This window comes from Monodon monoceros, unplaced genomic scaffold (assembly GCF_005190385.1).
Source record: "Monodon monoceros isolate NGI ecotype Baffin Bay Population unplaced genomic scaffold, NGI_Narwhal_1 Super_Scaffold_9, whole genome shotgun sequence".
NCBI lineage: Eukaryota > Metazoa > Chordata > Mammalia > Artiodactyla > Monodontidae > Monodon > Monodon monoceros.
In genome coordinates, this window is record NW_021703786.1 from 30,907,936 (window position 1) to 30,932,420 (window position 24,485).

A 24,485-nucleotide genomic window follows, 5' to 3' on the forward strand; every position below is an offset into this window, starting at 1 on the left:
AGCCAACCCTCGGGTAAAAGACCCTAACATTTCAACAGCCTTCAGCCAAAGTGTGCAACTCCAGTTGGGGGTGGGGGTGGGGGCGACTGTTGCCAGGAAAATCAATGCCGCTCCAGTGCTGCGAGCGGTCTTACGAATAAGAACGAGGTCCACCTCGGACCCAACAGAGTAGTTTGAATAACGAGATTTTCCCATTTGTGGGGCCACTTTGCTTTGTCCCAGGAACTGCTAATAGGGGTGCGGGCTCTGATCCTCGCTGGGACAGTGTGAGGGTCCAGCAGAGAGCCCAAGGCTTCACGGGGCTGCCCATCCAAGACAGGCCACCTAGGGACAATGGCGTGGGAATTGGCGTCAGCCTTTGGCTAGGGAGGTGGGGTTGGGGAGAGGCAGATCAGAGTCAGGTAACCAATCTCTGGGTACATTCCATAGGAAAAGGAGCCCTGGCTTTTTTCAATAGAGAAGGAAAAATGATTAGGACCGTAAGATAAACCTTTCAGCTCCTACTTTCAGATGAGAGGCTGGTCACAGAGGCTGGGGGCAGCCTGTTAGGAGTGAGGTGACTAGTTGGGGACATTGAAGGATGAGAAGCAAATGATTTTGGCAATCAGTGACAAGCAACGACAATCCTTTCAACATGATCCGCCCCCGCAACCCCCCCCCGACCCCGCATCATGTGCGCCTCAAAGAAGCAATGGACAGGGTGTACTTTCCAAAATACTGCCATTTACTTCTGAAAAACACAAATGCTAAAGGCCCAGAGCAGCCCATGTGATTGGATTGCCTGCGACCTGCCTTGGGCCCCAGAAGAACCCGGCAAGGTCAGGCTCCTCCCTGCTCTGCCCGGGAGAGGCCTGGAGAGCTTCCTTATCGTGCTGACTCTGCTCTGGGAGCAAGATTTCTGCCTTGAAAGCAAATGCAGCAGCTGCAGAAATGTACAGTGCATACCTTTCTCACCCCTCTCCCCACCCCTGGTGAACAGAGCTGGAGTAAAGGTGCCTCTAGGTCATAAGCTGCACGTCTCCTGCCCTCTTCCCATTGTTGGGGTCAGGGCTTTGGGAGACATGTGACCTTGGCCCCATGTAAACTCCTTTAGCATGTAAACTCCTTGCTGCCCGTCTCCCCACCCCAAGCCTCACCCACATGACCTTGTTTTGCATACAATGCGTTGATTTTCCCAGAAATGGATGACCTCTCACTCCCTAACCTGGCTCAGTACGAAGGGAGATAAAGCAGTTTGGGCCCGAATGTCCGTCTGAGAAGAAAAGGATGTGGCTGATGGGGGAGATGGCCCTTGGGTTTAGGGGTTACACAATGGGGTGAGGTTTGCTCACTTCTACCTCCCACCTACTCCAGGAGTCAGGGCTTTCTTTTTATCTGGCTGTTTATCCAATGGAAGCACTACAGCTGCTTGAAGAAGTAGCCTTGTGGGCTGCATACCTGCCAAAGGATTGGAACAGAAGAATAACCTTTCCCTATCAGTAACTGTAGGTGTCTGGGGACACAGGCAGAAAGGTAGGAAGATAAGGCCAGGGATTCAGGGAGGAGGGGCTCCCCTGGGATCTGAGGTCCAGTGAATAGGAACCAGATGTTTCCAGGTGCCGTAATGTGCTTGTGGGCTGGGGGAAATGGGGTGCACCTCCCAGAGAGGGGCTAGTAAGGCCAGAGGTAGCCTAACAGACCTAATCTCTGTTACTCCTCTACCCCCCTCCCCCCAGGGAGCTGGGTCCCTGCCCAATCTCCACATCTCTTATCTTCCTGAGGCTTTGGTCTAGCTCCCGGCACAAGGGCCCTGTCTTATTGGGGAAGACTGTTCTCTGGGGAGCCGGAGGAAATGAAGGCCTGGGTCTGCTCAGCCTCTTGCCAGCTGAAGGGTGGGAATGGGGTCACTACCTGCCTCATACCCCAGAAGTGCATCAGTGCCCCCTGGTGCTGAGCTGGTGCAATATCACCCTCATGGTGGGTAGGTGGGAGGCCCAGGCCCCTGAGTCCTAGCACTAGAAGGCAAAAGGGGCACCAGCTCCCTTCCTCTGTTTTCTGGTGTCCTTTTGATTAGATTATGTATCATTAAAATGAAATAAAAATATTTTACCCTCCTCCGGGGATGCAGGGAAGCTACAGGAGCTAGAGTAGGGGCAGGAGTACGGAGGGGCTGTGCACTGGGTCCCCCAACTCTCTCCTCATTGGCTCAGCCGCTTAGAATAAACCAGGTCTGAGGGAGAAGGCTGCATCCTTGTGCGTCTCTGGAGCTTCCTCTCAGCCCCTTGGGATTCACAAGAAAGAGCAGCAGCTGGGCCGCTTCTTCTGGGATTCCACATAGTCTCGGATCTGGAAGCTGGGTTCATTGGCCTGCCGCCCGGCTCTGTATTTCAGCTCCCTTGAAGAGGAAGAAGAAATGGGCTGGCCAGGCAGTGAGGAACTGAGCCTTCTCCCACTCCCACGGCCCGGGGCCAGGGGCCCTCCGAATGCCAAGGGCCAGGCCCTACTGAATTCCCAGATGGTGCCACCCTGCCCCGCACGTTCCCTTCCCGGCTCAGCGCTCACTTGGCAATGGCCAGAAAGGCTAACTCCACGTTCATGCCCGTCTTGGCGCTGGTCTCCATGAAGGGAACGCCATACTCCTGCCAGGGTGAGATTATCCTCAGTGGCCAGTCTCCGGCCGCCCACCCCCACTCCCCCCAGGCAGTCACTTACCCTGGCCAGCATCTCTCCATCCTCTGAACGGATCATCCTTTCACTGCTCACATCCGCCTGTCAAGCCCAGGTGGGTCACTCTGGGGAAGGAAGCCTTGACCCCAGATGGCCCCTCTCCTGCCCCGCTGGCCCAGCTTTCTGCCCTGGGAGCAGGCACTTCCCGCCCTCTGCTGGTAGCCTGCGGGACTGCGGGTGGTATTATCCACCTGGGGCCAGGGCTTCTGCCTTCTTCAAGTTCTTACCCAGCTCCCAGCAGGGGGATCTCACCCCAACTCAGGGAGGTGGGTAACTCTGCTTGGCAAGGGGGTGGTGGCCAGCGTCGAAGGGCTGACAGTATTTGAGGTTAACCCTTTCCACACACAGCTCTTAATCCGTGTATCTAGTCCCTAGGATCTAATAGGGGCTGAGCAGCTGGTCATCCCTGGATCTCTCAGGAAGCAGCTTGACCTTTCCCTGCAGGGGGCCATTTCCAAAGCTTTAAGAGGGCAGATATGATGGACTGAAGCCTCCAGATAGGTCTGACTCCTGAACTGGAGGCTGTAAAGAGTGCTTTGCTGGAAGGATGTCCAGCTAATACTTGTGGCAGCGGGAGAAGGGTGGGCTGACCCTGCCCTGGAGCCACTCACCTTGTTGCCTAGGAGCATGATCACCACATCCCTCTGGGCGTACTCGTGAATCTCAGTGAGCCAGGCCTGTGGGAGAGGGTGCGCTGAGCCCCAGCCATTCCCCTCCTCCCTCCTGCCTTTCCTTCTTCTGCCCTGTGGATTATCCTGGACTACTCACTGCCCCTGAACACCGATCATAATGCCCTGTGCATTCTCTCATCTACATCTTTGTTTGGGCCTCTCCAGTCCTGAGTAGCTCTAAACCCCTTGCAGTGTAGCTCTCAGTTCTATGAAAGACAGAGGTGACAGAGGCTTTATCTTATAAATCAGCTGGTAGTCACCAGCAGTCTCCTCGAGTGCCCTGTTGAGGATTCTAAGGCCCCATAAGGGCTCAGTGATCAAAAACACTGTGATTGATTAGTGATGTCTGCCATGAGCATGGGGTTGGAGGTGGCAGTAGGAGTGCCATGGATTCCATCCAGTTTATAAGCAGTTTTATATCTGTATGTCTTGTTCCCCCAGTTTGCTTGTCAACCCCTTGAGGTCAGGGAGCATGTGAAATCGTCACGATGCTGTGCACAGAGTCAGTGTTTGTTGAATTACTGTCTCGACTATTTAATAGTTTGCTTGTGAGGAGGGAGCCACTCACTTTGTCTGCCTGAGTCACCTTCTTGAAAGTTGGGGTGGATGTATGGGTAGACTTTTCTGCTTGGGCTCTCCTCTTGGTCTCTGTGGGTAATTGTCCAGGGTGGAGCTGGGCACTTTCTGAACATTTTGTCATGAAATGCTCCATGAATCATAGTCAGGGATGAGCAGGTGGCACACAGCCTGCTTGGCCTTTATGCCCACATGCCCATCAACTACCCAGGAGTAGTTTATTACTTCTGAGTCACAGCTCCGGTGTTTTTAACGAGGCAGCAGTATTCCATGCTCCACCCATTCCCATAAAGCAGGAAGCAGCCCTGGCCTGCACAGGCCCTGCCCTGCCTGCTCGTGAGTGGTGGGTGGGGAGGACCTACCCGGATGTTGTCGAAGGAAGATTTGTTGGTGATGTCATACAGCAGGAGCAAGGCTGGAGGGGGAGAGAGAGGTCACATGGGGAACTTGGGGCAGAAGGGTGGATGTTACAAGTGGGCTGGGGTGGTGGTGGAGGTGGAGCACGTGAGGGACCTACCCTGGGCATCTCGGTAATAAGCGTGGGTGACACTGCGGAACCGCTCCTGCCCTGCGGTGTCCCAGATCTAGGAAGGGATGGACAAATGGTCAGAAGGGGGCAGGGACTGTGCTGGGCAGAGGAAAGCCATGTTGTGGTATGAGAGATGGGCGGGGAGGTGAGTTGTTTCCTTCTTTAGTTTCTCATGGGCTTGTGAACATCTGGTGATGTCCCGGATGGCGGTAGTTAATGAGTTCTCAAGCTCGTTCGGTGCTGTTGCCTCTTGCCCAGCCCAGGGATTAGAGGTGTCCAACCTCCTAGAGCAGATGAGGCCTGGGAAACTGGGGATGGTTTGGAGCGAGCCTAAGCTTGTCTGAAGGCACTTAGAGCTGCTGCCTTTGACAGAAGGGAGGGTGCCTGGGAACGGCTTTTTCTGCAGACATCAAACAAACAAAGGCCGTTTCCTCTCCTGACCCCCACAGGAAGTTAGGCCAGGCTGAGCGCAGGGCCGCAGGCCTCCTGTGGTTGGGTGCGGAGGCTGAGCAGGCTCCCCCATCCTCTCGCCCACACCCCAGCCCTCCCAGCCGCTGCTCTCACCTGTAGCTTCACCCTCGTACCATCCACGGTCACCACCTTGTTCTGAAAGAGAAAAGGGCAGAGGGAGAGGTGGGCGTGGAGGGCAGGGGAGTCTCGGTTTCTGCCTTCTGCTGAATCCTACAGTACAACAAACATCCTGTCTGGTTGCTCCCCAGGGCCACGGGGGTCCGGTGAGCCCCGGAGACGTCTCCAGCCAGATCGCCCCATCAGGGCAGTGGGACTCTGTCCCCAGGTACCCCTACTTTGGAGTCCTCTCTTCTGGGGACTCCGTCTGCCCTTCTCACAACACGCCAAGGCAGGGAGAGCCTGAGAACCTGCCTGACCGCACCCCTCCTCTCGCCCCGGCCCGGGCTCAGCAAGGTGCACAGGCGGAGCCCAGCCTCCAAGCTCTTAGAGATGAGACGCCCACCGGCATCTCGGGGATCGCAGAGGCTGGATCTGCAGGGCCGTCTTTCCCCTGGCTGTCCACTAGTTCTCCTCAGTGAAGCTTCCCCTCGCACTGGGAGGGAGGCACCTGGCCTTTGAGAGCACCCCTGCCAGGGTTAGACCCTCACTCTCCTGGCCCGTGCGCGTGTGCAGTGCTCAGAGCCCTCGGCATCCGGGATGCCGATTTGTAAAGATGGGTTCATCGAGGTGAGAGGGAGGGATGCTGGCAAGCTGCTCTCTCCCCACAGGGCCAGCCCAGTTCCTCCACCTGGTGCCGTGCTGGGCTTCCCGGGACTCCAGAAAGACTGGCTGACCTCAGGTCTTGCCGGGGGGCCCAGCTAGCACTGTGGGATATGTCTGCCCGGCTGGGGGCAGGATTTTAAGACTCAGTCTCTCATTTCTCATCCTGTAGGGGAGCCAAGAGCCTCCCCAAGCCCAGACTCCTCTAAGCTGGCCACCTCTGGGGTCCCTAGGGGAGCATCGTGTGCCCTAGGGTGAGCCACAGCAGTCCTGAGAAGCCAGCGCAGGTGAGGAGAGGACCGTCCCCCGTGCCTGAGCCATAGCCCCTGGCTCGCTGCTGGAGGAGGAGCCTGCAGCCACCTCACCCTGAAGTCTATGCCGACAGTGGCTATGAAGGTCCCGGACAGGAAGGCCCCATCTTTGAATTGGATCAGGAAACAGGTTTTGCCGACGCCTGAGTCTCCCAGAAGCATCACCTAGGAGATGGGGGCAGAGGCAGTTAGCTGGGCTTCCAGGGAGAGCCAGGGAAGGATGCCCACTGCCCCGAGGGCACCTGCTTCTGGAAAAGCCTGCTGCTGCCTTCACCCTGCCTCTCCTCTCCACACTCCCTGGCTCCGGCTGCCTCTCAGGCTCTCCCTCTGACCCTCCTGTCCTCATCTGGTTTCCTGGAAGCCTGAGTTGCCAACTTAGCACCAACAGGACCTCAAACGTGCTCGGTGGCCCCAGAGAACAACCACATTCATGTGGTCTCGACTCTGCACCGTGCTAGGATCCCTTCCCTCTCTGTGTGTGTTCCACGCATGTGTGCACACGTGGGTGGGGCTATGGTGCCAGAAAGAGAAGTGTTAATACCTCGGACAGGGATTCCCACCCAAGGGAGTGTATCAGAATCTGATGGGGGCACGGCTCTGTCATTTGCAAGGCCATATTCTAAACTTACTTTTGTTCCGGTGTTTTACTTTTGGTTACATTTATTTGGAAGTTCCTAATGACATTTTATGTTTATAAAAGCGTTGCATGAATTAGGGAAGGTTGAAATTTATACTGAAGCGGAGAGACATTTAGTCTGAAGTTCGTTCCGCAGAAACCTCCCACGTGGGACAAATGGCTGACAATTGGCATCCCTGGTCACTGTAGGTGGCAGAGCAGGAGGGAGTGTGTGTGGGGGTATGTTTGTCCCTTTCCTGTCTGTCCAGTCTCTGCTCATCTTCTCTGGGGACCATGGGCGGGGGAGGGGACCCATCTGTCTAGTCACTCCTCAATCTTGGAGAACAGAGGTCCAGACCTAACGCTGGAACTTTCCCAACAGGCCGAGTCGATACTTAATGGGCTGAGCAGGGACTAGGTTTGAGTTATTTTTGAGGCTCTGACCTTGACAATGGAGCCCAAGGGCTTTCCTGCTGTGGGCATGGGGGTATGGGATTAGCTAACTTTGGTGGAGAGGTGGGGGGCTGAACCAAAGGTGTATGAAGGCTGGGGTCCTGGCTTGTACACGGGTTACTGGGGGACTTGGGGAAGATTTCTTATCCCTTCTGTGGCAGTTTCCATAGTGGTTAGAAGGAATGAGGGATAATTTCTTTGAGGCCTTTCTAGACTCCGTTAATGTCTAGGGTCAACAATGTTGGCATGAACCACCTGACTCCAGAAGAGTGGCCCGGGGTGGGTGCTGCCTGCCTGTGGCCCCATCCCCTCTAATCCTCCCCAAGGAGCTCCCACCAGGCTCTTCCCAGACCATCCCGGACTCAGTCTCCTAGGCAGGCCTCGGGCACGAAGGCTGGTGGGGGCCAGAGGCCAACTCTCCACAAATGCCGCTTGGCCCAGGGGACAAATGGCAGGCTGGGGGCTAAGGAGCCTTCTGGAGCCTGCATTGCTCCCTGGCTCCTGGGTCCCAGTACCCGATGGGGAAGGAGGGAGAGAGGGAGGTAGGGCAAGCACCTGTGTACTTTACAGTTGATGGTTGCCTTGAGCAAATGATGCCACCCACCCAGCCAGGCAAGTCCACCAAACAGCTGCCCAGCCTTGCCACCTCCTAGGCAAACACCCAGCTGGCGTGTCAGGCAAGGAGGTCAGGCAGTTCCCAGCGGCCTGGGGCTGGCCCTCAGCAGCTCCCCTCCCCTGAACACAGTGGGGGCCGACTTCCTGCCTGGAGCCCACAGAGGACGCTTATCGCAACGGCTCTGGGTGGGTGACTTGCAGAGTAGCTTCCTCTGAAACAAGGGGGGTTGCAGGAGGAATCCAAGGCGCAGAAAGAGGCAGGTCTCCTTCAAGGCCATGTAGCATGAGATGCGCGGCCCCTTCGCTAATCTATCCCCAACCCTACAGAGGAAGAGTGGAGGCTCTGGGCTCTCTCAGCACCTCTTTCAGAGTTCCTGGTACCTGCCTGCTCCAAGGGCATGAAGGGAGGGCAGACAGACCAGTGTCCACCACCAGCCCCACCTGCTTCCGTTCAGGGCCACCCGCAGAGGGAACCAGCCCCAGACAGCTGACTTAAGCTCTCCCAGGTGGGAGACTTGTGCCTAACGCCTCAGGTCTTTCTCACGTTCTAAAAATTCCCATGTGGGTCTGCATTCTGGCTAGCAACATCCTCCCAGAAGAAGGTGTGGGCAGTGACTGCAGGGGTGGAAAGGGAAGGGGTAGCGCCTGGGGGCAGCTGGGGTCCTAAAGATCTTCAGTCCTAAGGCCTGGTTAACTGGGAGAAGGGCATTAACTGCAAGTTTCCCCGCCGCCAGGGGGCGTCCTTTCCGAGTCGCCAGGCAGCCCTATTTCCCAGCGCTTCGGGTGCCTGTACCCTGGAGGGCTGTGCGCTCAAACCCTACCTAGAAGCATGGGATTCCTGGGGCTCGTATTGGCCGGAGTGTGGCAGAAGAAAATGGGGTTGGGGTCCTCTGGGTGGGGAGTCACTCGCTCCTTCCGATCTTCCTCTCCCTTCTCCCACGGAGCCAGCCCAGATCCCTGGACGCTGGCATGGGCCCAGGGCTCTGTCTCGACCCTCCTTCCTTATTCTGGGAGACCCGGCTGCCTGGGGGGAAGGGATGAGTCCAACGCAGACGCAGCCAGAAAGGGTCTTGGGCGGGGAGGCCGGGGTCTCAGGGCGAAGAGCGCGGGGAGGGGTGACCCCCAGAGCCGGCACCGAGTCCCCAGCGCTGGGTGCAGTGCCCACCCACCTTGCCCATAAGATCGTAGCGTGGACTGCAGGGTGGGGAGCGCTCGGGGGCCTCGCCGTTCCGGGTGGCAGCGGCGCCAGGCGTGCCCATCATGTCCCTGGACCAGAGGTGAGCTGGGGCAGGCGGCGGGCGAGGGATGGCGCACGAACCGCCTCGCCTTAGGCTCCACCCACTCCTTCTCCCCTCCACCGCCCCGGCCCGGACCCCGACAGGCTCCTCCCTCCGTCCGCCACCTGAAAGACACTGGCGGGGAGCGGGCTGTCCCGCGGGGGCGCGCAGGACCGCAGGGTCAGCTCCCGAGGGGCAGGAGGGCCCCCGTGCGCCACACTGGCCTGAGGGCGTGGGCCAAATCCAGCCCTAGGACCGACCGGTCCCCAGGGTTGCCAGCTGCCGGGGTTAGGTTCCCACCGGGAGCTGTCCCTGGAGACCCCGCCTTCAGGGGAAGATCTGGCCTCGCTGGGACCCGCGGACCCGCGCCCGGGTTGCCACTGCGCAGCGTGGCCAGGAGGCGGCGCTCGGGCTCCATCCGGCTGGCGGGCAACAGGTGGCTCGGGGAGCGGGGGCGGGGGAGGCTGGAGACGCCCTGGGCAGCGCGGCGCGGGGTTCACGAGGAGGCGTGCGTTCCGAGCGCAGCTCTCAGGCAGTTTCGCTTTTGCTAATGCACCCCAACTCGACGTCATCTGAATGTAATTGTGTTTACCGACCGATGGATATTCACCTTGCAGCACATTTGCACTTCGGGGCCCCTGGCCGGTGCTTGGACTTTGACACCTCCCATTTCTGCCTGCCCTGTTGGGCTGCGCCCAGAATGTACCCACCCCAGAGAGCCTTCCGAGGTGGGCTTCCCTGCACACCTCCCAATCCAGGCGCTCCCGAAGGCAGAGCTGACCCCTGGCACCGAGTAGGCCTTAAACGTTTGGTATCAAAAGAATTCATGAAGTCCTGAATTTTTTTTTTTTTTTTTTTTGGCTCCACCGCAGTGGCACCTGGGTTCTTACTTCCCTCACCAGGGATCGAACTCACGCCCCCAGCAATGGAAGCGCAGAGTCTTAACCACTGGACCGCCAGGGAAGTCCCTGTGGTGAATCATTTTGAGCAGAGTCTCCAGGACATCCAAGGAACCCTGCAGCTCCTGGTGACAGAGGGTGAGAGTATGTCCGGGGTTGTCCATAGCGGAGTTCAGGGGCCCTGGCCTGGGCTAACCATTCAATTACGCTGTCCCAACGTCTTATATAAGTGAGGTCAGGTTCCCGCGGAACAGGGTGGGTGCAATACAAAGGAACTGTGTGAAGGGTGTGAGGAGAGGCAGGGGCCCTGCACCTCTTTACCTACATGTTGGGGTGAGGGGCAAGGGGCAGGCATGGCTTATGGGTGACCATAGGCCCCGAGGGGACTGTGTGTGCACCCGCCTCCTACCACGTGACTTTTGGCGTCAGCTGGAGCTGTTTGCCGCAAGTGGTGTGCCATAACCTCATCTGCACACAGGGAGGGACTCATACAGGGAGCCATACCTGGGCAAGGAGCAGCTCTACACAGCCCTGCAGGTGTGCGTTCTTGCCTGCTGTTCGGGTGCCAGAGGCTCTGGCTGTACATAACGCCCCAGTCCATTCAATGTCCTGGGCTCCGGGCTCCTGAAGGCTCATCCAGGAACCCTGCAGGGGAGCGGGTTTCAGCGCAAGTGGGTAATGACCAAGGAGGAAGGAGAGAGGGGACCTGGCCTGGTCCTCCCGGGCCTTCCACTGCCAACCAGGCTGATACGGGTTGCACTATGCTCCCCCCACTCCCCAAAGAGATGCTGAAGTCCTAAACCCCAGTAACAGAATGTGACCTTATTTGGAAGTAGGGTCATTGCGGATGTAATTATTTAAGATGACGTCATAGAGAGTAGGGTGGGCCCTTAATCCAGTACGACTGGGGTCCTTATAAGAAGAGGACACACGGGGAGAAAATGGCCATGTGGAGACAGAGGCAGAGATGGGAGTGTTGCAGCTACAAGCCAAGGAATGCCAAGGATTTCCGGGAGCCACCAGAAGCTGGAAGAGGCAAGGAAGGACCCTCCCTTTGAGCTTTCAGAGGGAGCGTGGCCCTGCCGACGCCTTGATTTCTGGCCTCCGGCTGTGGTTTATATTGGCTCCACCAAGACCCTTTTTGTCCTGTGGCACACAGGTTTGGGATGGAGATGGTTGCCCATCGGTGTGAACACTCCAGAAGTAGGGGAGAAATACAAACACTGTCTTGCTGTAGGCTGCAGCGGAGTCCGAGTGGGCTGGTGGCACCGGGGGAGGCCCGGCTGCCCTCTTCTGGGTCATGCCTGTGTGGCCCGCTGGGTCTGGGGCCTGTGGGCTGTGTTGTGTGCAGTGTTGCACACTGTCCTCTGGGACACTGCAGCGTCAGGCGGGGTGTTCAAGGGCAGCGGCCAGTGAGGCAGAAGCGAGAGGGGGTCAGGGGTGCTCAGAATTGGGGGTGCAGGAGAGGCAGCTTTTGCCCCAAAGGGAGGGAGCACAACCCACTCAAGGATGGGGGCTCTTTAGACGGGTGTCCTGGAGAGCACAACCGCTGGGAGGCCCAGGCCTCCCGACAGCCTCTTTAGTGCTGTGTACGTGCTGGGCCAGCCTGCATCTGCCCAAGTGCTCACACCAGGCACATGTCACCCCACCCACACCTCACACCCCACACAGACACACACAGCTCACGCCACACCACAAATAGACACCTTACATCATGCACACAACTCACACACACACCTCGAATCTCACATACACGCAACATCACAGAAACACATACCCCTCACACCATGCACATCTCAAATCAAGCCACATACACTGTCTTGTATCAGCTACAATCACACACACACGCCTCATGACACACCACAACCACACATACCCTACATCATCCCACAAACACACATGTCACATCATGAACACAGGCACACCTCATATCATGCCATAAACACACAATGCCTTACACGGCCCCCCCCAAACACGCATCTTAAATGACCACCCCTCCCAAACACACACCTCACGTCCCCCTAAACACCTCTCACCACATCACAGTTACAGACACAGCTCATCCCACACCACCAACATACACCCCTAACTGGCCCCCATGTCTCACGCCGTCCCCAGATGTACAAATCACCCTCCAAATAAAGCCCCTCTTTTTTTTTTTTTTTTCCGGCCGTGCCATGGGCCTTGCAGGATCTTAGTTCCCCTACCAGGGCTCGAACTCACGCCCTTGGCAGTGAAAGCGAGGAGTCCTAACCACTGGACTGCCGAGGAATTCCCAGAAAGCGCCTCTTAAATGACCCCAGCCCCTCCCATCACCTCCAAATCCAGAAGGCACATACACCCCACATTACCCCTAACAGACCTCCCTGCCCGCCTGTGCACAAGTCACCCCACACAGCCACACCCCTTCCTGATACAACAGGTGATGATACCTCGTGAAACCTCGTGGTTGTTCAGAGGGGGGCCCTTGTGTGCAGCCGAGGAGATCGGGGAACGAGCAGAGGGGGCTGGAAGAAACCCCCAGAGCTGGGGGGAAAGGTGCACAGCCCTGTGAGTGCAGGGTCAGGATGTGGAGGGGAGACCAAGACAGAGGCTGGGGGACTGAGGCACGTGGAGCATCTGCATGAGAGTCCGTGGCGGCTGACAACATGCAAATCCTGGTCCCCACATGTGCGTGGGTGAGCTTGGGATCTGCACCGCAGACAAAATGGAGGTTTTCATGTGCATTACATGAGTGCTTGAAAAACCACCAGGCTAAATTGTGCAAGACTTCGACTGGCAGATGAGGGGTTCTGACTTTATTGGAAGGCGGTAGTGAGACTGATGGTGCTTGGTGGTGGGGCGCGGGGGCAAGGCTTTTGGAAGATAAACTTTACGGCAGTGTTCAGGCAAGACTGCAGAGTTTGGGGCGCACCGAGGCAAGAGGTAGCCAGGAGGACCTGAACTGGCATGCGGGAGGGGCCAGCTGGAGCAACTACTGTGTGAGCCCGGTCGGTGTCAGCACCCCAGTAAACCCATCCGCAGGACTCAGAAGCCAGTTTGATGGAGGTGATGATGGAGCAGTTGGGGAAGATATTGGTTTGAGAGGCATCTACCCAGGACCTGGGCCGGTCCCACTTCTGGAAGCAGTGGGCTCCAGAGGCTCTGAGAAGTGGCCTGAGGACAGACACCAGGTGGTTCCCCCCACTTAACTCTGTCTCCTTTATTTTTTAGTATTATTATTATTTTTTTGGCCGCATGGCATGCGGGATCGAACCCGTGACCCCTGCTGTCCTGCAGTGGAAGTGCAGAGTCCTAATCCCTGGACAACCAGGGAATTCCCCACCTCTGTCTCCTTTAAAGTAAAGATCAAGGACTCCTCCCCTCTCCTGCTGCCCAGGCCACACTCAGCCTTATGAGCTAGGCCAGCAGGACCTCAGTTACCAGGAATTCAGCCACAACCAGGGCTGGCCACAGGGCACTTGCACATGGCCAGCTGTCGGCAGTGATTCAAACCTCTGTGCAAATGACAGACAGACAAATGAGTGTCCTGCAGCCCAGCTCTCTGGGGCTCCCTAGACCACTGATATTGGAAGGAGACCCCAATGCCCTCCAGCCCCTTTGTCAGACAACACAGGAGACTTCAGCTGCTCCACAAAGATCGAGCTGCTCTGAGCAGAGGGTTGGAAAGAGACCTGTCTCTGGAAAGGAAAGGAATTGAGGGTCCTTAGTGCTAGATGAGGGGTGGGAAGGGGGCTTGCGGAGGAGACAGACATTTTCTCAGCGAGAGCTGCAGACCTCTTTGTATATAACTGGGCAGTGTGTCTAGGCCCAGGGTCAGTCACTTGTCCTTGGTGTGGTTCCCATCATGGGCTGTTGTTCCTGCCCTCTACCACCAGTATGGGGGTTCCCCTAGGTTTGTGTCCCAGCTGAGGGGTAGACTATGTACCCGTTTTGCTCCCAGGTCATGTACTTGACACAGGAGAGCCCAGGTTCAGGCCTGAGTTGGGCCCTCAGGCCCTCACTCAGCATAAGCTGCCCATGGGTTTGTCCTGAGGTGCTGAGCGGTGCCAGGCGAGCAGCCGAGGCTCTGGAAGGCCCTGGCCCAGGAGAGGGGAAGAGCCCGGCCTGCCCTGTGGACCACACACTTTCTTCCTTCTCACGGGCGAGTTGCCTCACTTTTCTTACCAGGCTGGTGGCAGAATTTGGAGGTCCCACCCCTGTGCCTCTGTGGAGCGTGAGTCAGACTCCCCACCCCACTCTCTGCCTCCTGTCCTCTGACAGGCGGAAGGACGGGGTTGGGGTGAGTGAGGAGTGTGACTGTGGGGACACCGTGTGCCCTGGGTGCTGAGGGCCAGGTGACGTGGGCCCGCGGTGGAGGACGCCTGACACCGCCATCCTGGTTCATTTCATGGAATCCTGGTCCAGGCTTGGGGGTTGCCAGGATGGGCCACACTCTCCTGGAACTCAGCCCCGCCCCCCTGGACTCGGCCCCGCCCTCCGGGGGCTCGGTCCCGCCCCTCACTCCAGGCCCTGGCGCACACCCTGGCCAGCCTCTCATTTCTGCTCCATCGTGGGCCCTTGCCTTCTGCACTGTGACCCAGTGGGCAGGCCCAGATTCTGGGGGTCCCCTCTCTCTTCTCACCAGCGTGGCTCTGCTGTGTCCCAGCACCTCGCAGGCCTGGTGCTCTGTTTGGTCCCGGGGGCTGGCCTTTCAAATACCCATGCTGCCCAAGAAATGACATTTGCTTTTCTGCATCTCTGGAGACTAGGATTCTGGAGACCCCAAAAGAGGGTCCTGTTGCTCCTGCCACTGTCCAAGAGAGGGCTGAGACCCTTCCAAAGGCCTCCCCAGGGTTCAAGGTCTTCTGACAGCAGCCGGCAGCCATGGTGAAGGTGGGGATGTGAGCTAGAGCGAGGGCTTCGTGGCCCACAGAAGGGCTGGGAATAGAGGAAACTTGAGGCTGTGTCCAGGGAGAGACAGAGTGCTAAAACCTGAACTTTAACCCTTGACCTGCCAGCGCCCTAGGACCCACATGACAATGCCAAGTTTGGATTGTGCTTAAACTTTTTTTTTTTGCGGTACGCGGGCCTCTCACTGTTGTGGCCTCTTCCGTTGCGGAGCACAGGCTCCGGACGCGCAGGCTCAGCGGCCATGGCTCACGGGCCCAGCCGCTCCGCGGCATGTGGGATCTTCCCGGACCGGGGCACGAACCCTTGTCCCCTGCATCGGCAGGCGGACTCTCAACCACTGCGCCACCAGCGAAGCCCTGTGCTTAAACTTTTAAGGCATCCCTTTGCCTCTCCAGGCTCTTCTTGCCCTGTGTCTGTATCAAGCTATTCCCTTGCGTACTAGTTGGAGCGGAGCCCAGGAAGAAGATGGAGGGGAAGCAGGAGGAGAGCAACACGGGAGGGCGGCCGACTTATTGCACTGGTTGCTCCGTTCCACCACCGAGGGTGGCAGCTCCTCCCAGCCCTGCCCACGCAGCCCCCTTTGTCCCTGGTTCTGGTGACGGTGCCCTCCTCACTGATTTTCAGGCTCGGGGTGGGATGGACGCCTTGAACCTGCCCAAGGGCCCTGGGCCATCCCTCCTGGTTTCCCCACCCATGGACTGCATCTTGGTAAATAGCCTTTCTATTAAACCTCCTGAATGATCCAATGTGAGCATCCACCTGTTTCCCGCCGGGACCCTGTCAGAGGCCCAGCAGGGCCCCCGAGCCCAGAGGAACTTACTGTGAATCCGATGCCCAAGGTGGCTGAGAAGGATCCCGGGATGAACTTGCCCTGGTCGAACTGAACGAGCAGAGATGTCTTCCCCACGCCGCTGTCGCCCACCAGGATGGTCTGAAAGGGAGCAGCAGAGGGGTTTGAGGGCCTGCGGTGTAGATTAGGCTGCTGAGAGGTCCTGGTGGCTGCGGGAGTGGGTTCTCTAAATACACAGATACGTGTGTGCACACACACCCACCCCCGCACACACACACATCCACAGACACAGGCCAAACTCCGGATTTCCTATTGAAGCCACTGAGGACAGCATGAAAGCACAGAGGAAACCTCGTTTCAACCCAAGTTAATTAGCGTCTGAGGTGACCTTGAGAACGTGCCTCTCAGACTTCCAAACACAGGGGCATTCCTGACTGAGGCCCCCGTGGCTGCGCTCTGCAATCCAATCCATCACTGACGTGTTTGTGCTGAGGCCATGCTTCCCACGGGGACTTCCCGGCCAAAGGTGGAGCGTGGCGGGAACACTGAGGCGGATCTGTTCCTGGCAGACACAAGACTCCCCTAAAAGCCGAATTAGGCTCAAGGACTCTCTCTAGGTTTTACAGAACCTTCCAGAGACTTCACAGCAGCCTGAGATGCTTCTACCCAACCTTGCTGCTCTCCCTCCTTCACCTGGGGTCAGACCTGCCCTCCCCCATGGCCTCACCGCTCTCCCTACCTCTCCTGGCTCCCACCCCATTTATCTTGTAGGTGTTTCCCCTAATAAAATCCTTGCGCATTTAATTCCCTTTTGGCATCTGCTTCTTGGAAGACCTGGATTAACACAATGGGTTTCCTGTATGGGAAAGCCTATAGAATAAAAAAAACTCAGGTTGTCTGGGTATAGATCTTGGGAAGAGTTTGCACTTGGCCTTGGAGAGGACGGCATTTCAAAGGGAAGCAGAGTCTGGGAAAGAAGGGTCTGGCTACTTTTGAACTTGGAAGTAGTAAGTGGGGGAGAATTAGCTGGAAGTTCAGGTGTGTATTTGAAAGAAAATCATAAGCAGCAGGGAAGAAATACACCTGCACCCAGAGGCTGATACCCAGTGGGTGCTCAATGAATGAATGAATGGATAAATGCCTTAGTTTCAAAGTGGACAGTAGCCACTTTCCAAAGGCAAGCATTCAAAGTCATTGGAAAGGCTTAGGAGATGCCAACTTTAGCTCAACTTGAAAAAACATAAAGACATAAAAAACCAAAAATGTAAAAGCATAAAGATTGACAGGGCCTCCTTAGGTCAGAGCCGTGGGCGCCAGCACTGTTTGCTCTGACCGTGGCGTTGACTCGATAGCAGGGCAAACATGGGGTTATCCATGATGCTGCCTTTGGACCTCCTCTGACTACCGTCCCCCACCCACACTTCGCGAACCAAATTCCATTCAGCTTTTATTTTCCTCCCGGGTTAAAAGGCTCCATTTGTTTGTTGTGTGTAGCGGCTTTAATAATTCACGTCTCAAATCTAACTTCCTCAAGCTGGAGGAAGTGCTTCCTAGAGAGAATATTCCAGAATGTGAGGGGTCAATCTGTCCATCCGTGCCCACCTCATTCATTTACTAAAGGATATATCCTTTTCCTTTCCAGGGTGAAGAGTTCTCATCACTTTCTTCTCTCATATGAAAACAGTTCCATCTTCTTAGGACGTCTTCTGATTCAGTGAACTCACACTCCGGGGTGACGGGGTTCAGCATTTCAGATCCAGGTGAATCCTGCCCGGAGGCAGGGCCAGGACGATGCTCTCGTATAGGCCTTTTTAGAAACATCAGCCCCGTGAAGATGATCACATCAGGAAATCAATTGATGACGCTACAGACTTTTTTCCTGGGCCACCATGGAGAGCTCAGAGTGGATCAATTTACAAATTGAATGATTTCCCCCTAAATCCAGGACCACCCTTAGCCCTGGTCATCCTCTGCCTGTGACCCTCCCCATGAAATGAGTGGTCCAAAGACCCGTGTCCCTCCTATAGACTATACTTTACTCCCAGCTCACTACTAGCATTGCCTGAGGAGTGGCCAAGGGGTGGCTCTTCGCAGGGATGTGAACAGAGCTTGGATGTGAAGGCTGGGGTGTCTACATGCATCCTCCTGAGGACCTTTGGGGTGTGGAATGTGCAGGAGGGAGAAGGGCAGGGGAGTGTCTGTGGATGGCAGGCTAAGGACCGGGAGATGGCTGTCACTAGGCTGCCACGTTTCGGTGCAGAACTTCTGAGAATCCTACATTCAAATCCAGCTTCTGGGTCAGTAGGCCGGTATTTTTGTCAAGGTAGGAAGATCAGATGCACTTGATTGGATAGTTTTTTTAGCTTGATTTAGAACATGAAAATATTGAGACATAAGGTTGATGGGCCACCATTTGTATTCTAGCCCTGGTCTCCCAAATGTTACAGGTGGGTCTGCCTAATCTATTACCTTAGAGACACAATGGAGTTTCTCTCTCCACTCAAAAGCTGCCAGGATTTTCCTCAAGTTTCTCCAGGGGGGCTCCAAATGTTACTGCTTGGAGAAGCCAGATGTCAACCTCAGATCTAGATTTTCTACTCCACCTTCCCTCTTTTGGAGCATTTATGAAACTGTTAATTAATTGTGGTTGTGACAGAAATCTGTGTCAGCTTCGCCACCATTCAGACAAGTGTCTTTGTTCTCCCTTCTTTTTTTTTTTTTAATTTTATGGAAGTATAGTTGATTTACAATGTTGTGTTAATTTCTGCTGTAGAGCAAAGTGACTCAGTTATATATATATATATTCTTTTTCATATTCTTTTCCATTATTGTTTATCATAGGACTTATTTTTGAATTTTATTTTATTTATTTTGTTATACAGCAGGTTCTTATTAGCTATCCATTTTACACACATGAGTGTATACATGTCAATCCCAATCACCCAGTTCATCCCACCACTCCCACCCCCACCGCTACTCTCCCCCCTTGGTGTCCGTACGTTTGTTCTCTACATCTAATGTCTCTATTTCTGCCCTGCAAACCGGTTCATCTGTACCATTTTTCTAGGTTCCACATATATGCGTTAATATACGATATTTGTTTTTCTCTTTCTGACTTACTTCACTTTGTATGACAGTCTCTAGATCCATCCATGTCTCTACGAAAGGAATTTTCGTTCCTTTTTATGGCTGAGTGATATTCCATTGCATATATGTACCACATCTTCTTTATCCATTTGTCTGTCAATGGGCATTTGTTTCCATGACCTGGCTGTTGTAAATAGTGCTGCAATGAACATTGGGGTGCATGCGTCTTTTTGAATTAAGGTTTTCTCTGGGTATATGCCCAGTAGTGGGATTGCTGGGTCATAAGATAATCCTATTTTTAGTTTTTTAAGGAACCTCCATACTGTTCTCCATAGTGGCTGTATCAATTTACATTCCCACCAACAGTGCAAGAGGGTTCCCTTTTCTCCACAGCCTCTCCAGCATTTGCTGTTTGTAGATTTTCTGATGATGCCCATTCTAACTGGTGTGAGGTGATACCTCATTGTAGTTTTGACTTACATTTCTCTAATAATTAGTGATGTCGAGCAGCTTTTCGTGTGCTTCTTGGCCATCTGTATGTCTTCTTAAGAGAAATGTCTATTTAGATCTCCTGCCCATTTTTTGATTGGGTTGTTTGTTTTTTTAATATTGAGCTGCATGAGCTGTTTATATATTTTGGAGATTAATCCTTTGTCCGTTGATTCGTTTGCAAATATTTTCTCCCATTCTGAGGGTTGTCTTTTCATCTTGTTTGTAGTTTCCTTTGCTTTGCAAAAGCTTTTAAGTTTCATTAGGTCCCATTTGTTTATTTTTGTTTTTATCTCCATTACTCAAGAAAGTGGATCAAAAAAGATCTTGCTGTGATTTATGTCAAACAGTGTTCTTCCTATGTTTTCCTCTAAGAGTTTTATATTGTCCGGTCTTACATTTAGGTCTCTAATCCATTTTGAGTTTATTTTTGTGTATGGTGTTAGGGAGTGTTCTAATTTCATTCTTTTACATGTAGCTGTCCAGTTTTCCCAGCACCACTTATTGAAGAGACTGTCTTTTCTCCATTGTGTATCCTTGCCTCCTTTGTCATAGATTAGTTGACCATAGGTGTGTGGGTTTATCTCTGGACTTTCTATCCTGTTCCATTGATCTATATTTCTGTTTTTGTGCCAGTACCATATTGTCTTTCTATTTCTTCCTGGTTCAGTCTCGGAAGGTTGTGCTTTTCTAAGAATTTGTCCATTTCTTCCAGGTTGTCCATTTTATTGGCATAGAGTTGCTGGTAGTAGTCTCTTATGATACTTTGTATTTCTGCGGTGTCTGTTGTAACTTCTCCTTTTTCATTTCTAATTTTATTGATTTGAGTCCTCTCCCTCTTTTTCTTGATAAGTCTGGTTAAAGGTTTATCAATTTTGTTTATCTTCTCAAAGAAGCAGCTTTTAGTTTTATTGATCTTTGCTATTGTTTTCTTTGTTGTTATTTCATTTATTTCTGCTCTGATCTTTATGATTTCTTTCCTTCTACTAACTTCGGGTTTTGTTTTTTCTTCTTTCTCTAGTTCCTTTAGGTGTAAGGTTAGATTGTTTATTTGAGATTTTTCTTGTTTCTTGAGGTAGGCTTGTATAGCTATAAACTTCCCTCTTAGAACTGCTTTTGCTGCATCCCATAGATTTTGGATCGTCATGTTTTCATTGTCATTTGTCTCTAGCTATTTTTTGATTTCCTCTTTGATTTCTTCAGTGATCTCTTTGTTATTTAGTAATGTATTGTTTAACCTCCATGTGTTTGTGTTTGTGTTTTTTACGTTTTGTTCCCTGTAATTAATTTCTAATCTCATAGCGTTGTGGTCAGAAAAGATTCTTGATATGACTTCAGTTTTCTTAAATTTACTGAGGCTTGATTTGTGACCCAAGATGTGATCTATCCTGGAGAACGTTCCATGTGCACTTGAGAAGAAAGTGTAATCTGCTGTTTTTGGATGGAATGTCCTATAAATATCAGTTAAATCTATCTGTCCTATTGTGTCATTTAAAGCTTGTGTTTCCTTATTAATTTTCTGTCTGGATGATCTGTCCATTGGTGTAAGTGAGGTGTTAAAGTCCCCACTATTATTGTGTTACTGTCGATTTCCTCTTTTATAGCTGTTAGCAGTTGCCTTATGTATTGAGGTGCTCCTATGTTGGGTGCATATGTATTTATAATTGTTATATCTTCTTCTTGGATTGATCCCTTGATCATTATGTAGTGTCCTTCTTTATCTCTTGTAACATTCTTTATTTTAAAGTCTATTTTATCTGATATGAGTATTGCTACTCCAGCTTTCTTTTGATTTCCATTTGCATGGAATATCATTTTCCATCCCCTCACTTTCAGTCTGTATGTGTCCCTAGGTCTGAAGTGGTCTCTTGTAGACAGCGTATATATGGGTCTTGTTTTTGTATCCATTCAGCGAGCCTGTGTCTTTTGGTTGGAGCCTTTAATCCATTCACGTTTAAGGTAATTATCGATATGTATGTTCCTATTACCATTTTCTTAATTGTTATGGGTTTGTTTTTGTAGGTCCTTTTCTTCCCTTGTGTTTCCCACTTAGAGAAATTCCTTTAGCATTTGTTGTAGAGCTGGTTTGGTGGTGCTGAATTCTCTTACGTTTTGCTTGTCTGTAAAGCTTTTGATTTCTCCGTCAAATCTGAATGAGATCTTTGCCGGGTAGAGTAATCTTGGTTGTAGGTTCTTCCTTTTCATCACTTTAAGTATATCATGCCACTCCCTTCTGGCTTGTAGAGTTTCTGCTGAGAAATCAGCTGTTAACCTTATGGGAGTTCCCTTGTATTTTATTTGTCATTTTTCCCTTGTTGCTTTCAATAACTTTTCTTTGTCTTTAATTTTTGTCAATTTGATTATTATGTGTCTTGGCGTGTTTCTCCTTGGGTTTATCCTACCTGGGACTCTCTGCGCTTCCTGGATTTGGGTGGCTATTTCCTTTCCCACGTTAGGGAAGTTTTCGAGTATAATCTCTTCAAATATTTTCTTGGGTCTTTTTCTCTCTCTTCTTCTGGGACCCCTATAATATGAATGTTGTTAATGTTGTCCCAGAGGTCTCTAAGGCTGTCTTCATTTCTTTTTTCTTTATTCTGTTCTGCAGCAGTTAATTCCACCATTCTGTCTTCCCAGTCACTTATCTGTTCTTCTGCCTCAGTTATTCTGCTATTGATTCCTTCTAGTGTACTTTTCATTTCAGTTATTGTTCATCTCTGTTTGTTCTTTAATTCTTCTAGGTGTTTGTTCTTTAATTCGTCTAGGTCTTTATTAAACATTTCTTGCATCTTCTCGATCTTTGTCTCCATTCTTTTTCTGAGGTCCTGGATCATCTTCACTTTCATTATTCTAAATTCTTTTTCTGGAAGGTTGCCTATCTCCACTTCACTTAGTTGTTTTTCTGGGGTTTTATCTTGTTCCTTCAACTGGTACAAAGTCTTCTGCTTTTTCATTTTGTCTATCTTTCTGTGAATGTGGTTTTCCTTCCACAGGCTACAGAACTGTAGTTCTTCTTGCTTCTGTTATCTGCCCTTTGGTGGATGAGGTTATCTAAGAGGCTTGTGCAAGCTTCCTGATGGGAGGGACTGGTGGTGGTAGAGCTGGCTGTTGCTCTGGTGGGCAGAGCTCAGTAAAACTTTAATCCGCTTGTCTGCTGATGGGTGGGGCTGGGTTCCCTCCCTGTTGGTTGTCTGGCCTGAGGTGACCCAGCACTGGAGCTTACATGGCTCTTTGGTGGGGTTAATGGCGGACTCTGGGAGGGCTCACACCAAGGAGCACTTCCCAGAACTTCTGCCAGTGTCCTTGTCCCCACATGAGCCACAGCCACCCCCTGCTTCTGCAGGAGACCCTCCAACACTAGCAGGTAGGTATGGTTCAATCTCCTATGGGGTCACTGCTCCTTCCCCTGGGTCCCGATGTGCACACTACTTTGTGTGTGCCCTCCAAGAGTGGAGTCTCTGTTTTCCCCAGTCCTGTCAAAGTCCTGCAATCAAATCCTGCTAGCCTTCAAAGTCTGATTCTCTAGGAATTCCTCCTCCCATTGCTGGACCCCCAGGTTGGGAAGCCTGACGTGAGGCTCAGAACCTTCACTCCAGTGGGTGGACTTCTGTGGTATAAGTGTTCTCCAGTTTGTGAGTCACCCACCCAGCAGTTATGGGATTTGATTTTATTGTGATTGCGCCCCTCCTGCTGTCTCAGTGTAGCTTCTCCTTTGTCTTTGGATGTGGGTATCTTTTGTGGTGAGTTCTAGTGTCTTCCTGTCAATGATTGTTCAGCAGTTAGTTGTGATTCCGGTGCTCTCGAAGAGGGAGTGAGCACACGTCCTTCTACTCTGCCATATTGAACCCTGTTCTCTCTTCTTAAGTCATTTTGTTTATGTCTGTATTTGTGCCTCATCCACATCCAAAAGGGATTTGAGGTGATTTACAACAAAACCCACTATAAAAGAGGGCAGTTAATGATGCTGCCCGAGGAATTTCTGCCCCAGAGTGAGGCTGGGTTTTTCCTGCATTTGAGAATTACATTTGATTCTGGGTTTCTTGGCAGTCAAGACAAAATGGGAAACCAGAAGGGGTGTGTGGTACTTGAGTCCTGTCAATCAATGAGTATTTTCTCTTGGCATGAGCTGCTGAGAGGAATCTCTTATGTAGATTCTTATACAAGAGGTCCTGAATGACAAAATGGGCATTTGTAGGGCTTCCTTGGTGGCACAGTGGTTGAGAATCCGCCTGCCAATGCAGGGGACACGGGTTCGATCCCTGGCCCCGGAAGATCCCACATGCCGTGGAGCAGCTAAGCCTGTGTGCCACAACTACTGAGTCACAAAGCACCGAGCTGATCTCCCTGTGCTATGCGGCTGCTTCCCACTAGCTATCTATTCTACATTTGGTAGTGTATATATGTCCCCCTCTGTCTTTTGATTTTGTTGCTGGTATCTTCTGTAGACCGGAGTATTTTTTTCTATACAATCAGATCTATTGATCTTTTTCTTTATGGCATCTAAATTTTCTGTCTTATTTAAAAGGTCGCTGGGGTGGGATAGGGAGGGTGGGAGGGAGACGCAAGAGGGAGGAGATATGGGGATATATGTATGTGTATAGCTGATTCACTTGGTTATAAAGCAGAAACTAACACACCAATGTTAAAAAAGAAAAAGAAAAAAAAAAAGGTCGCTCAGAGCCACTGTAAGAGCCATGGTAGCCACCGCATTCATCTTGCTTTCTAAATGTTCCCCTGAATCACGAAGTCACAGGAAAGCAATGTATTTAGACAGCATTAGCCCAGCTCCTGTTGAGAGGCCTCTATGGAAATGTGATTTAATGTTAGTCCCTGGCTTTTAGCAAGGGTCGATACAAAAACTATAGGAAAAGCTTTGCATCTTCTGCAAAATTACAAATGCCCATTTTTAAAAATTAATTAATTTATTTTTGACTATGTTGGGTCTTCATTGCTACGTGAGAGCTTTCTCTAGTTGCGGCAAGCTGGGGCTACTCTTCGTTGCGGTGCGTGGGCTTCTCATTGCGGTGGCTTCTCTTGTTGCGGAGCATGGGCTCTAGGCACACGGTCTTCAGTAGTTGTGGCTCGAGGGCTCAGTAGTTGTGGCTAGCAGGCTCTAGAGCTGATTCACTTTGTTATAAAGCAGAAACTAACACACCATTGTAAAGCAATTATAGCCCAATAAAGATGTTAAAAAAAGATGTTAAAAAAAATGAAAAAAAATGCAGTTACAAACAGAAAGAAAAAAAAAAGACAGAGGGAAAATATTGGCAAGACGTATGACAGACAAAGGGTTAAAACACCAAGTAATATAAAGAGCTCTCAAAAGAAAGTCTCAATAGAAAAATG

The 24,485-nt window shown here is 52.2% G+C and overlaps 1 protein-coding gene across 2 annotated transcripts in view; it reads right to left on the bottom strand.

The window, feature by feature from the left end:
• Window positions 1-710: 710 nt before the first annotated feature.
• Window positions 711-24,485, bottom strand: part of RAB37 (RAB37, member RAS oncogene family) — a 71,234-nt gene continuing 47,459 nt past the window's right edge. The window contains exons 1-9 of one of the 2 annotated variants that reach the window (XM_029213120.1): window positions 8,877-8,969; window positions 6,078-6,188; window positions 5,047-5,088; window positions 4,471-4,537; window positions 4,316-4,368; window positions 3,318-3,383; window positions 2,692-2,748; window positions 2,542-2,618; window positions 711-2,374 (exon numbers count right to left, since the gene is read on the bottom strand). In XM_029213120.1, coding sequence (XP_029068953.1) covers window positions 2,269-2,374; window positions 2,542-2,618; window positions 2,692-2,748; window positions 3,318-3,383; window positions 4,316-4,368; window positions 4,471-4,537; window positions 5,047-5,088; window positions 6,078-6,188; window positions 8,877-8,969 — 672 coding nt within the window. In that variant the 3' untranslated portion in view covers window positions 711-2,268. Of the gene's footprint in view, window positions 2,375-2,541; window positions 2,619-2,691; window positions 2,749-3,317; window positions 3,384-4,315; window positions 4,369-4,470; window positions 4,538-5,046; window positions 5,089-6,077; window positions 6,189-8,876; window positions 8,970-15,596; window positions 15,708-24,485 lie in introns of those variants that run through there. The other variant, XM_029213121.1, reaches the window with a different exon arrangement.